The 14,563-nt window shown below is 41.6% G+C and overlaps 1 protein-coding gene across 2 annotated transcripts in view; it reads right to left on the bottom strand.

The window, feature by feature from the left end:
* Scin (scinderin) overlaps positions 1–14,563 on the bottom strand; it is a 72,601-nt gene that overhangs the window by 32,619 nt on the left and 25,419 nt on the right. For both annotated transcript variants that reach the window (XM_027419734.2, XM_035445412.1), the window contains exon 4: positions 9,960–10,109. In XM_027419734.2, the coding sequence (XP_027275535.1) occupies positions 9,960–10,109 (150 nt within the window). The remainder of the gene's footprint in view (positions 1–9,959; positions 10,110–14,563) is intronic.

The raw sequence follows: 14,563 nt of genomic DNA, 5'->3' as shown, positions 1-14,563 counted from the left end.
AAAACCTCCTATATTGACACAGTCCACAAAAAGTCTAGGCACAAGAATTTAATTGCCCACACTTGGCGTGGTTTCCATACACTTGACTAGTTTGAAAGGATCTTCACACCTTTGGCAATAGGCTTAAAAGACTATAATTTCTTTCTAAGACAATGCCTACCCCAGTGATGCTGAATCTAATGCCTCCAGAGAGAAGGAACAGCTGGACAGTTACAGCAAGAGTCTGAGACAGAGGATCCAGCTGGTCTGCCCATGACAAACATCCTGCTATCGAGACTACAAATGATAACAGAGAAGATACAAAATAAGGTAAACTTATCAAAGTGGTCTGCCCAAGTGTTTTGGGTTATAGAACACCCAGGGCTTCCAGTGTTCTGGACAGTTAAAAATATATGCCCTAAGCTGGGCATGGTGTCTCAGATCTTCTCAGCATTTGAGAGGCTGAGGCAAGAGGATCGCTGAAAGTTGGAGGCCAGTCTGAGTTCATGTTAGCCTGAAGTCTTATCAGAAATTAGTTAGTTAATTAAACAGAAGAATGTTGGCTCTGGAAGGTTCCCCAGTGGTCTGTTCTCCTTCTCATACAGGCTAGTCACATAGCCTCTTCACGACTCACTTTTCTGTCTATTAGGGGGCACATAGCAGGACCTACTGTGGCTCCAGCAGGCCATCCCTGACATGCCTCAGAGGCTGCTGTGTCTGAAATGTGACTTTCCTCTTCCAGACTGCTAGCAGCTACAGAGCTGTGCATGTTCACACGCAAGCTTGCTGGTGGTTCTGAGCAATAACTCAAAGGAGTGACCTGAACCAATGAGGAGTGGACTTGCTGGCTCAATCTTACAGTCACCGAAGCCTGCCATGGGCCAGTTCCCAAAGGGGTTCCATCCACACTGCTTCTCTAGGGTGTCTCTGGGGCTGAGGCCCAGTACATACTCCATAAACCACTAACACATGGATGTCTCATTTGAACCCGCAGAGTGAGTTCGGGGATCTTCCAGATAATAGCAGTCCTTGTCTCTGAGTCAGGTTTTGTGGCGACACAGACCAAAGGAAGGGGTAATAAATGTATCCATATCACAGAGCTGCTTCCCGGAGCATCTCTTCCCATGCAGTCCATGGAAGGTGCCATTCACATGCGAAGAGCTGTCATGGTAGGAGTTATTATCCCCCTAAGAGCAAATGACATCTAGTTGACTATGTAATTTCTAAACTAATAAAAAGTTATAAGTTATCAAGCAAATTGCAAGCAGAATGAATGAGGACTAAAGAGAAAATTCATCCTATGACGAGCAGGCCATTGTCCAGCCACAGGGCTCCAGGGAGGGCAGTGAGCATCACAAGTCAACCGTGGTACACTCGGTACTCACCTAGCTAGTTTCTAACTAGCTCTAATGTCCGTCTACATGAGTGTTGTCATTAACTTTTATTTCTCGTTAATGGTAAGCCTTTTAGTTTGTTCATTGTGACAAAACTCTAGTACTTTGTTTCTAGAGTATCTGGGACTTCATTTTACAGTGTGGCATGCAGATATGAACATATTTTCATTTCGGTCATATGGTCATATCTTTTTCATGATTAACAAAGAATATGGGCTCTCTAAAACTAAAGTTCTTCTAATGGCTTCCCTTCCCTTTGCAGATGGCAGAATACAATATTTACCTGAATAATGATTTCCTTATGAGGTCATTTTAAAATTATATTTCAAACAAAGTAACTCCAAAATTGTGATGCATTAGATACCCATGTGACCTTGACTGCAATAACATTGATCTGTACAAATGCTGTTAACACAATGCACCTAGGGCACATTGGGATCGTAGCTCTAGGCAAACAGTATTAAGACCATATTTCAGAAGTCCTCCACCTCAGAGAGATCTTCATTCTACAGAAGCAAATTTCTTCTTGACATTAAACAAATGCTAATCGCAAAATAAATGCTAAGGGAATATTAGCTGATGAATCTTGAAACCCTTTTAATATGCAGGCTCAAAAAATTCTTAGCACTACAATAAGAGCAAGAGAAGAGGAGTAGAGGAGAGGAAATGGAGGGGCAGAAATATTGAGTTGGGGGAAGAATAGAGGAAAGAGAGCAGGATGAGAGATTCCATATCAGAGGGAGCCACTATAGGTCCCGAGAAGAGATCTGGAACCAGGGAGATCTCCAGAGACCTACAAGGATGACATGATCTGACAATCCAGGCAATGGTGGAGAGGATAACCTAAAAGCCCTTCCCCTAAAATGAGATTGATGACTTCTCTTTATGCCATCCTAGAGCCCTCATCCAGTGGCTGATGGAAGCAGAGACAGACATCCACAGATATACACTGAGCTGAAATCGGGAATTTAGTTGAAGAGAGGGAGGAATGAAGAGCGAAGGGGTCTGCACCAGGTTGGAGAAACCCACAGAAACAGTTGGCCTGAACAAGGGAGAGCACATCGACCCCAGATGCTGTCGGGGAGGCCAGTACAAGACTGATCCAGACCTCTGAACATGGATGTCAATAAAGAGGCCTCTGCACTCCAAGGAGTCTCTGGTGGTGGATTAGTATTTTTCCCTGGTGCAAGAAGGGACTTTGAGAGCCCATCCCATGTGAAGGGTTACACCCAGGCCCAGCTCAGGAAGATTTGGTGGACTTTGCAGAGGCCCTGTTGAGGGCCCTACCCTGCCTGGGGAGTGGTGGGTGGATGGAGTGGGGGGTAGGCTGGGGTGGGGCAGGAGGGATAGGGGTGAAGGGAGGGAGAGGGAGAAGGGACTTACATGTGAAACAAGCTTGTTCACTAACTAGAACTAATAAATAGATTTAAAAAAATTCTTAACACTATATATAACAGGAAGGTGACATAAAACGGTGTTAGTGTTTATTGTTTTAGACTTAAAAATTATGTCATTTATAAAACAAATGCCAAGGAGCATAAAACTATTAAATAAGAAATGTGGCCACTAATATCCGGGGTTGGTTAATTTTTAGCACAGGATAGTAAAAGGGTATTTGCTTAAAAGGACTGAAAGATGCAGTCTTATTATTAGTTCTTTACTAATATTGATAACATGTAATCAATATTATGGTTAACAGGAGGTGTGCCTAAATGACAGAGCTGGAACCTGCTATTCTAGTTCAGTTTTTACAGCAGTTTGCCTAGTTTAATATTTACATGAACTTATTGAATCAAAATCATACTTTGGGGGCAAAGTTTCACTGCTCCCTCTGCTACTCACTGGGTCCAGCTATCTTGGAATTACATCACCCAGCCTCTCGCTTCCACAGCAGAGGAAAGGGGAAAGTTACTCATTCAGAAATGACTGCCACATGGTATCAGGTTGAGCCGATCCTGTGAAGGTGGTATCTTATCAGGAAGGTCATAAGCTGTCATGCTGAACTTTGATGAGACAACAATTATATAAGATACTGTCACTTTACTGCGGCATATGGTCCACTATGCTATCATCCACACAGTTCTTATCTTGGTTCAGAATATTTCGATTCCTCCCATCAGAGGAATTTGATAAGGGGCAAAATGCATATCAGAGTTAAATAAATAAAAGAAATTCAAATAATTCACTGAATTAAGTGACTGAGTCAAGTCTGGTGGTATAGGCCTATAATCCCAAATATTCTGGAGACTAAAGCGGGAGGATTGAAAGTTCAAAGCCTGCCTGGGCTACAGAGAGATGCCAAGGTCAGCCTGGGCCACTTAATGAAACCCTATCAAAAAAGAAAAATTTAAAGAGGAAAAATGGTGCACCTCAGTAGCAGATCACTGGCCTAGCTTAAAGCCCTGGGTTCAATCCTCACTACTGACAAAAAATAGAACAATCAAATGAATGTTGCTTTAAACAGTGCTGGGCAGTAAAGCTGATGTAGACGGCTACAGTAACTGTAATGCAATGTTTGCCAGTGTCCTTTCTTGACTATCAGTTTTGCAGAGCATCATTGCTGTACTGGAAAATGGAAGAAAAGATTTCCTCACAATGCAACAGTGAGGAGAAAGGGGAAGGAGCTTGCTTTCTGGTACCACTGGCATTCTCTCTAGTCTGTAGGCGAAGCCTCAGGAGTAATCTAAACAAAGTGGCAAAATTTGATCCCTTTAACTAACCCATTTGAACAGTAAACTGGGAATCAAAGTCCTCTCTCACCTGGCTCTTATAATAATATTATTTCAATCAGATAATAAATTCTGGTGACCATCTCCCATGTACCAGACACCAGTAATAAGGGTTGACAATATTTAAGGCACTGTTCAGTTTCTCAAGAACTAACAAAAAGGCCCTGGAGAGCAGGAGAAGAGTCAACACTGAGCACAGTACTCTGGAAAGCACACCAAGACAAACATAGTTTCCACCAAACTTTCTTATTCTTTCTCACTGCTAAATGTTTTACTGTGTCTATTGGCCAAATAAACTTCTCAGGCAACTCATATTTCCATTCTTACAAAGTGCACAGCATTTACTAACAATAAAATAAACGAGATAGCTACAGAAAACAGTTTAAGGAATTTTTTTAATGTGTGTATTATAAACACAGAACAATCTTAGGTCTTTCTTATATTTAAGGAGCTCAAAACTCTCATGCTTGTTCTCTGATGAAAAGAAACAGGGTGATTTTTATTCTTATTAATAGCATTTTCCCACGAAGCTTTAAAGCCTTTAAAAATACTGTACACATTGTTCCAAAATGATAGCAAAAGATTTTCACACCAGCACCTTGGTTTTATTATTACACTGCCTTGGTTGACTTCTTTCTGACTCTCAAAGATAAATGCCCTAGAGATTGAGAAATAATGCCCCATCCTCTCCATAGAGGACATTTGAAAAACTGTCAGATTGAGTTAAATGTGTAATTATGCTTCAATCTAAAACACAATCCTGGGGCTGGAAGGATGGGTACGTGGTTAAGTTCATTCTGCTCTTGCAGAGAACCAGAGTTCAGTTCCCAGCACCGATGTTTGGCAAACAGTGTGATTTCTTTCTTAGGGCGCTCCATGCTGAAACGCACAGTATGGATGGGTGCTATGTATGAGTGTCCCAAAGCTTAGTCATCACATTCAAAATCATTCTCACTTCTATAAACTGAAGCTGCCTGAGAGCTTCAGAAACACTGCATAGCCTTTTGCCGTTAAGTTGGGAGCAGGAAAAGACATAAGGTAGATGACTGAAAAAACAAACTGAATCTCTAGAGATGTGCAGTTCCTTAGGGTTCTGGGAACATTCAGCAGAGTCCTAACAGATCTTAAAGGAGCAATACTGGGGAAATAGCCAGTCCAAGTGGCCAAGGCCAGTGAGCAGCAGTGGTGTGGCTTACAGGGAGAGGTAGGATCACACTTTTGTGGCTGCTGGACATTATCTAGGAAGCTGACTGACCAAGGAAGGAAAATACTACAGATGGTGGCTATGTACTGTTATCAAAAGGACAGTGGCTGCATGCGTTCCAGGGCAGGACTTCCACTGGGAAATCTGGGCTGTAGTCTCAGTCACCATGATTATCTCAGAACATGGCAGTTACTTTCCAGAAAGTTAACTGTAACCAGCTACCAAAACAAGAAAGACTAGCCAAATACATAAATTATTGTCATCTAAAAGCTAGTTACTCCTATTTAAATGTAGTTGGTCTTACCATGTATTCTGATCAAGAATACGGCTTTGTTCATTGATTTGCCAACACTGTCATCTCAACCTTGAGAGATTAGAAAATTGGCTTCTTTCCTGGTGTATGCATTTTATATTATCTAAATATTAGTGAGCAATGTGTTAGAGCTGTGAAAGCTACACAAATATGGAAGTTGTATCTGACCCCAAGGACTGTGGAGTGACATTAATAAGATACAGATTTTATTTGACAGTATACTTTGGGGAAACACTACTAAAATTTTGCTCTTTGACTAAATAGGATTTAGGAAAGTTGATTTAAGAGTCATCTAAACTACTCAACTCTGGTCTTAACTCATCAGATTCCCAGATCTACACATATTAAATATCCAATCAACTTGCAAAGAGACTGGTGTTGTGGGTGATTTCTCTTGTCCCACCAGGTTCTGCTGCCACTTCAGCCTCAAATAAGCACACAAAAACTTACATTAATTATTAAACTGTTGGCCAATGTTTGAGCTTTTTATTGGCTATCTCTGTCTTAATTATTAACCCATTTCATAAATCTATATATTTTTATGTGGTCTTGGCTTACTGGAGAATGCCCAGACCTGTTACTCCTTTGTGGTCTACATGGCGATTCTCTGCCTACATTTCCCAGAATTCTCCTCATCTCCTAGTCACACCTATTTTCCTCCGTTATTGGCCAACAGTGTTTTATTAATCAACCAGTAAGAGAAGCATATATACAGAAGGACATCCCCTATCAGACTGGATAAAATATTTTACTATTATCAATTATGACTGATAAAAAGAAGAACACCCCAACTCATAGACTGGGAATGGCTTTAGAGGTTAATCTAAACTATCTGTGGATATCAAAGAGCCCAAAATAGGAGTATCATAAGAGGATTCCAACAAACACAACACAGCAGCCCTGTGAAGTGTGAGGCCCTCAACACCCATCATTGCTTAGCTCCTCTACTAGACAGCACAGTAAACTGAGACTGTAATCTTTATTGGCAGCAAACCCGTGATGGTTTGAATAAGAATGGCCCTCATAGGCCCATATATTTGAATGTTTGGACTGCTGAGTGGGTGAACTGTAGAGGAAGGATTAGGAGGTGTGGCTTTGTTGGAGGAGGTGTGTTGCTGGGAGTGGACTTTGAGGTTTCAAAATCTCATGTCAGGCCCAGTATCCCTCTGACTCAGCCTCCAACTTGAGAATCAGATGTAATCTTTCAGCACCTGACTGCCTGCCTGCCACCACGATTCCCACCATGATGAAACTGTTAGCAAGCCTCCAGCTAAAAGCTTCTTTTTATAAGTTGCCTTGGTTATGGTGTCTCTTCACAGCAATAGGACAGTGACTAAGACACAATGGCACTGTAAGACAGGATATGATATTCTGATTTTCCTCCCAATGTCCTTCCTTTATCAAGAATCTGAAACAATGTTTGAACATACAACTTTGCAGAAGCCTGACAGCTGTTTTTATAAAAATAAGAAAGGAACCAGCTCAGTCCCACAGTAGCTACCTGCAGCTTCTGTCCTGTTTTTATGGCTAGTATTTGCCATGAGCATTTATAATGATTATATAGTCAAGTTCATTGCATTATATTTAAGAAGAATATTTCTGACTTAGAAAACAACTTGCCCTGTCTCAGTCTCGAATCTCACCATATGCTGTCTTAAAACAAAACAAAATAACAACAAAAAACCCAAGTCCATAATCAGATAGAGAAATTATCTTTCTCCTCGGGACATCTTTCAGTTTCCCTCCCGATGTTTAAAGATGAATACTGACAAGGAATAAATTTCAGGGCCTTTGGGCTAGTGAGGTAATTTCCCTTCAAGCTCACTGGATATTTTAAATATGAAAAGAAGAAAGACCAAGAAAAACCTTTGCATATTTATGTACAGTCTTTCATGGTAAATATGTTTGTATTGAAGAATGAAAGCACAGAGCAGAATGTGACAAGCTAAGGCTTAGTGGCTTCATCACATAGGATTGCTTTCACAGTTAGACATAGGCTGCTAAACACACAGCAGAAAGCAGGCAACATGTGGCCCTGACAGGCTGTTCGTGTGTCCTTACCATGTCCTGCCTTCTCTGTAATTTTACTCTACAAAGTGCTTTGGTCTGAGATAAGGGAGATTTAAATTGTCGCCATGGACTTGTCCCACACATGTCCCTAGCATTCAGCATTGAGTACGTAAGTAATGGCCACTGTGTCATTCAAATGATTGGAAAGTTCTTGACTTTGAGGCTTTACTAACTTTCTCATGTAGACATTAAAGATTCCAGAGCTAAGTAACTTAAAACATCCTCTCTCAAATGAATAAGGGGTGCAGTATGAAGAGTATTCTGAAAGATGTTTAAGCTGTGTAGACCCCTCTAACAAGACCACCAGTGCACAGAGTCTCAGGAAAAAAAAGACATTTCATTATCTTACACAAGAAGACTCTGGGCCATTTCTGTGCTTGTATGCTGTAGAGAACTTTGGCTCCCTCTAAGAAAAGTATGTTTAAGAGCATAAAATAAATAGGAAGGATTATAATGAAAAACAACTGTATTGGAATACAGCTATCAATAAATCTATCATCTACCTATTTGTTATTTTGTTCTGAGACAGGCTCTCCTATAGCACAAAATGGATTTAACTTGCCATGTGGCCAAGAATGCCCTTGAATTCTTGATTCCCTCCATCTTCCAAGTTCAGAGATTCAATTTACTGTGCCTTCCCCAGGTCCTAAATATTTTTGTAAGAAGACAGTTAATATATGAGCTTTTTCCAGGTATAGTGGAACATGCCTTTAATCTAGCACTTGGGAGGCAGAGGCAGGAGGTTCTCTGTGAGTTCCAGGCAAGCCCAGTCTACAGAGAGAGTACCAGGGCAGCCAGGGCTAGGTAGAGAGACCCTGTCTCAAAAAAAAAAAAAAAAAAAAAAAAAAAAAATCTGCAGGGAGACACTGTAGCCCCACCTCCTACTAGCCTGGACAAGTGTGCTGGGACATGCCCCGTGAGAGCGTGGTGAGGGGAAGTCTAAGGTGACTCGGGAAAGGTTCTTAAGGGATCGCGCACACGTGGAGGGTCCCTTCTCCCTTCTCTCTGGCCTGGCTGCCTTGCTGCCCCTGGCATGCTTTGGCTTTCGCCTGGCTGGTGTTATCTGAATAAAGAAACCTTAGCCTTACAGACTGCGGATTGATCTCTTAAAAAATCAGCTTCTTTATCGGCTCCTTGAACAGCATTCCTGAACAGCAGATATCAAAAATAACTAATGCTGGATGGTGGTGACACACATCTCTAATCTCAGCACTCAGGAGGCAGAGGCAGGTGAATCTCTGAGTTCAAAGCCTGCCTGGTCTACAGAGTGAATTCCAGGACAGCCAGAGGTTCCCAGAGAGAACCCTGTCTCAAAAACCAAAACAAACAAAAACAAACCAACAAAAACCCTACCAAGCTGTGATGAAGCTGATATTTTGAGATATCCACAGTCTGAATTATGGGCTAAATAGTCACAGGAACAGTCATGTGTCTCTGGTTTGCTACACTCACAATTTGAGGCAATGCCACAGTCACAAGCGCACAAAAATTAAAGTTGTGATTTTCTCAACCAAGCTGAGGTCTTCTTGAATTCTATCATCACAGTCACCAACTCCAAAAACTCTAGAAGATAAACTAGTTACCCTAGGTGCACAGTTAGTTCATCAAACAATCACCACTGTAATCAGGCTGCAAAGCATATGTGACAGGAAGCCCAGCAACTGCGTCCTCTCATCTAGGGCAGGCTCTCTCTGAAAGCTCTGTTCAGTTCACTGCACCAGAAGAGCTGTGAGAGAGGATGCAGCGCAGACCCTGAACATACTGAGTGGAGACACAGTGCATGCATGTTTAGGAATTCGCCCAACAAGAAGTCTGTGAAATGCAGATGGCGTCTTAGGAATGGGAACTCCACTGCTCTCTAGTATTTCAAAGTTAAATTTGTATTTTTAGGGTTTGTTTCCCTTCCATTAGTACTTTTCATATCTTAATGGTATAATATAATGTATAGGATGTTTAAATTTTCTTTTTCACTTTTTTGAAAGGAACACAATATGCATGTGTGAGCATACACAGCCATGCCACTGGGCCAAAAGTAGCTGTCAGAGACTAGTGTGATGGTCAAGTGTGTTAGTTAGGATTTCTATTGCTTTGATAAACACCGTCACTAAAAGCAACTTAGAGAGGAAAGCATTTATCTCAACTCACATGTTCCAATCATGCCCGTCATGATGGGAACTCAGGGCAGGAACCCGAGGCAGGAACTGAAGCCAAGGCTATGGGAGATCACTGCTTATAGGCTTTGAGACTTTTCAACACACAAATCATAATACCTTCATAAGCTCTGATGGTTCACTTCCTTCTTCCACCACAATGAGCTGAGATCTTCCCTTCCTTTCATTGTCCCGAATGCCAATGGCAACCTGGCTTGCTTTCAGACGCTCGTATTTGTTGCATGAGGAACCACACCACTGGTAAATTTCCTAAAAGAAAAAGGCAGAATTTTTTTTTACCTACAATATATGTAGAGGACTTTCAGCCATAGTATGAAACTCAGTGTAATTAATAAAGATGGTTTAATAAAACACAGGCATAATAATTATACTATATATACTAGATAAGCAAAGAATGGCAGTTAGTGGAAACACAATTGTCACAATGCAGAGAATTTGTGTCTGCAGAGTGCTCAGCCATAAATCAAACAGCAGTGTCACACACTCATTGACAACAGCTCAGAGAACAGAGGAAGAGAGCTCAGAGGAAGAAGAGAGTGGAAAGATTTTAAAGGCCAGAGGTCAGGGAGAACTGGGATATTGCTTGCACAAGATAAACACACTCAAAATTCCAGCATGGATTCAGAAGGAATACACGGCCCCCACACCTACTTAAGGAGCCACTGACAGTTGGTAGCTGCTAGGAGAGAAAGTCAGTTTTCTTTAGGGGTGTGTCTAGCGCGTCTACACGCATGTGTATACGGGTAGCACTAACTACATTCAATGGAATATATATATACACACACAAAGACATGAAGATGGGACGGGATGTGGGGAGTGAGCCAGGAGGAGCTGGGGGAGGGGAATGAGAGTGATCAAAATGCATTGTATACATGGATGAAGCCCTCCAAGAATACATATAAATGTTATATTTTCAAGAAGAAAAATAGAGTCAGCTACTAATAAGGTATGCAAAAGTTTATATGTTTATCTGCATCATATTTATTTGATGGCATTATAAAGAAAGCATTTAGATGAAAACTATATATATATCATCAAGCTTTTATGTTTATCTATTAAGTATAATTTATAAATGTAAATTTATATAGATTACTTAGATTGAAATTTCTAAGTACCTTATTTCAGAAAGATAGCCAAAGTCTGTTAAAGCATTAAATTTTGAGGCTTATAAATTTTACATAACATTTTCATAGAAGAGTTTATTCACTTTTTCATTCATCTTAATTAGCCAATACAGATTATATATATTCATGCACACACACACACACACACACACACACACACACACACACACACACACACACACACATATATACAATCCCATACAACACGGAACTTTAAATAGGTATATATTATTGAATGATCAAATCTAAGAAACTAAGATATGTAAAATCACTCAACAATTCTTACCAAGAGCCATGAAAAGAGTTAATGACCTTTGACTCAATAATAATTTGTTTTAATAATTATCCACAAAACAAGAAAAAGTTACCTGTACAAGAATTGCAACCACTATGTAATATTAGTGAAGCATTATAAAGATATTAAATATTTCATAACCCGATAAGCTATTTAAATTAAGTTACATAGAAAGAGCTGCATGCTGAACTACTAAAATTAATTTTTTTTTTTTTTTTTGAGACAGGGTTTCTCTGTGTAACAGGCCTGGTTGTCCTGGAACTCACTCTGTAGACTAGACTGGCCTGGAACTCACAGAGATCTACCTGCCTGTGCCTCCTCAGTTCTGGGATTAAAGGAGTGCGCCACCACTGCCTGGCCTAAAATTACTCTTAACACAGAAATATAAAGTGTTAGACCCCTGGAAAACTCAGGTATCCGGGGTCCCAGGCCACGACCGCGGTCACCCCAATCACCAGGCAGATTCAAGAGCTTGATGCAAACTGCATGAGGTTTTATTGTTTTTTAACGAGCTAACCCCATGTTAGCTCCGGTCTTTCACCCACCCACCATGGGGGATGGCTAGCAAAGACACCTCGAACCAGCTGCCGAGCGATCTTGTAGGGCAGCGTAAGGGGAGTGTCTAGGGGTACGCAAAGGCTCGAGATTGGTGTGCCTCCAGGCTTGGAGGGCTTGCCCTGTGTTGATTGGCCCATAGGCCCTCCCAGGGTGGTTGCTATGCTCCGTGCGTCATTGCTGTGTGCTTGTCTGTAAAGTACACTCAGAGTCGTAAAGCATAGCGCCACCAGCTAACTTCTGATTGGCTCCTTGCCACAAGGCAGGCATCTAACCTCTAGTGACTAAGGCAAGGTCATAGCAAGCACATGTTACTGTCATGGCTGCCGAAATGGGGGGCCGGTCCCTTAAAAAAAAACAGGAAAAGTCATTTGTTGAATCACAGAGACTATAGTATGTGTTATTTAGGCTGAAACACTACAAATTTAAGCTTGAGAACAGTGGTCATAATATACACAACTGTCTATTTTGTAAAATATAAAGACTGTAAAATAAAGACTTTTGAAATTGTTTTATTTTTTGAGATTATAATATAATTCCATCACTTCCCCCTTCTCTTTTCTCCCTTCAAACCCACCCATGTTCCCTTGCTTTCTAAGATGAAAACATTTCATCAAAAATGGTTCAGCAAATGAAAGAAATTAGTCATTTCCCAGGCACCTCACCTGGGAGAGGGGTCTGAATTATCACCCACTATTGGGGACCAAAGTCTACAGGCGCCTCCTGTGAGGATACTCTAGCAGCAAAGCAAATCAGCAAACCTGCTTCTAATATCATGAGTCTCTATGCCCTGTACTACGAAAGGCTAGAATAGCCATAGCAAAGGAAGCACATTGATGGAGGGGTTGCTATAAAGGACACTCGGAGAGTCCTCATCATGGAACAAAAACTGGGGACGTTTTAATGTGACGAAGAGCATAGCAACCACCCTGGGAGGGCCTATGGGCCATAACAACCAGTTGACCAATCAACACAGGGCAAGCCCTCCAAGGCTGGAGGCACACCAATCCTGAGCCTGAGCCTGTGCGTACCCTAGACACTCCCCTTACGCTGCCCTACAAGATCTCTTGGGAGGCCCTAGGAGTTGTCTTTGCTAGCCATCCGCCATGGCGGGTGGGTGAAAGACCCGAGCTAACATGGGGTTAGCTCGTTAAATTAAAATAAAGCCTCATGCAGCTTGCAGCAAGCTCTCGAATCTGCCTGGTGATTGGGGTGACCGCAGTCGTGGCTTGGGACCCCGGATACCTGAGTTTTCCGGGGGTCTAACACTATGAAGAATAAAATAAAGCCACAGAATAACAGAGTTAAGCGGAGCCAGAAATCTGCAGTGGCTTCAGAGAAAGGTGTTTAAGGAGGCCTAGCTTTAAGTGTTATGGAGGCATGGCTAGCTATGGAAAAACCCTCCTCAGTCCCATTCATTCCTGCAGAACTCTGTGTGAGGCCAACTCTGGAGAGAAAGGGATAAATCGGATGAAACCAGCAGGATCGTGTTTAGAGAGGCACCTGCGCAAACATATGCATCTCCACTGTTTTTCAATTTCTGCAAGTGTCACCTGGTAAACTGTGGAGAGGTAGTTAGCACAGTAGCTAAATATGACGATTAAAAGTGAGCGAGCCGCCGGGTGGTGGTGGCGCATGCCTTTAATCCCAGCACTCAGGAGGCAGAGGCAGGTGGATCTCTGTGAGTTCAAGACCAGCCTGGTCTACAGAGCTAGTTCCAGGACCGCCAGAGAAACCCTGTCTGGAAAAACCAAAAAAAAAAAAAAAAAAAAGACACTCCTTGACACTCCGTATGTGACAGTGTGTTTGCTGATTCTGAAAGTGTGTGTGTGTGTGTGTGAGAGAGAGAGGGGGGGGGGAGGGAGAGAGAGGAGAGAGAGAGAAATGAAAGCACACTCACACTGTAAGGTATCTTCATTCGAGAGTCATTTTGTCACTCACAAGCAAGTTCCCTTATGGGTCCTGGGGCAAGCTTTGAACAACATGGGCTTGTGACTGTCCTTCTAACCCTTCTTTTTATCATGTTCCCAGCTGACTTAATCCTTAGTGCTTTTTAAGAACAAAGCATACTTATTAGCAACTCGAACTTTGATAAGAAATACAAAGAACTGTGTCTTCTATTCCATTTTATTCTAGAATATGATTTCATTACTCAATATGATGAAGGTACATCTCTTTCATATTTCTAATAGAGTGGTATATTCCTATTATTTCCTCTCTAGCTCCTTTTCCAAACCTGCACATTGGAGTTTGAGGCATGCATGCAAAGCCACTTATTCCAAGCCAAGGTCAGCATTACAATACATGAAAACACATGGTTTCCAATGACTAACTATTTATTAGTCACTGAGAATTCAGACCAATGGAGCAGAAAGGGCATTTAAAAAAATACAGAGATATATACAGAGCAGAGTTTCTTTTGCTATCACAGTTCATGTTAGAAACATTCTGTAGCATAAAAACACAGAAATTTCTGACATTAGAAGCATGTTTAACTATTTGGTATGCTGCCAGACAGCCTTCACAGAAACTCCTCCCTGAGACACTTGCTGAGAAACGACTTATTGAGAGTTCCCTGGGAGAACTCAGTAGCATCAAAACCACTGTGGGTCACTTTGGGCAAACAATACATACACGGAGCCCAGCTCACCACTGTCCCAAGTGCAAGCCAGGATCTTAGTTCATTTCCCTAACCCAGCTGATGACAGTTTGCAAATAATTCCCTTCAT

The sequence above is a fragment of the Cricetulus griseus genome, chromosome 5 (genome assembly GCF_003668045.3).
Source record: "Cricetulus griseus strain 17A/GY chromosome 5, alternate assembly CriGri-PICRH-1.0, whole genome shotgun sequence".
Lineage (NCBI taxonomy): Eukaryota > Metazoa > Chordata > Mammalia > Rodentia > Cricetidae > Cricetulus > Cricetulus griseus.
Note: the sequence above shows the minus strand (reverse complement) of the source record. Positions and strands in the feature narration are given on the sequence as shown.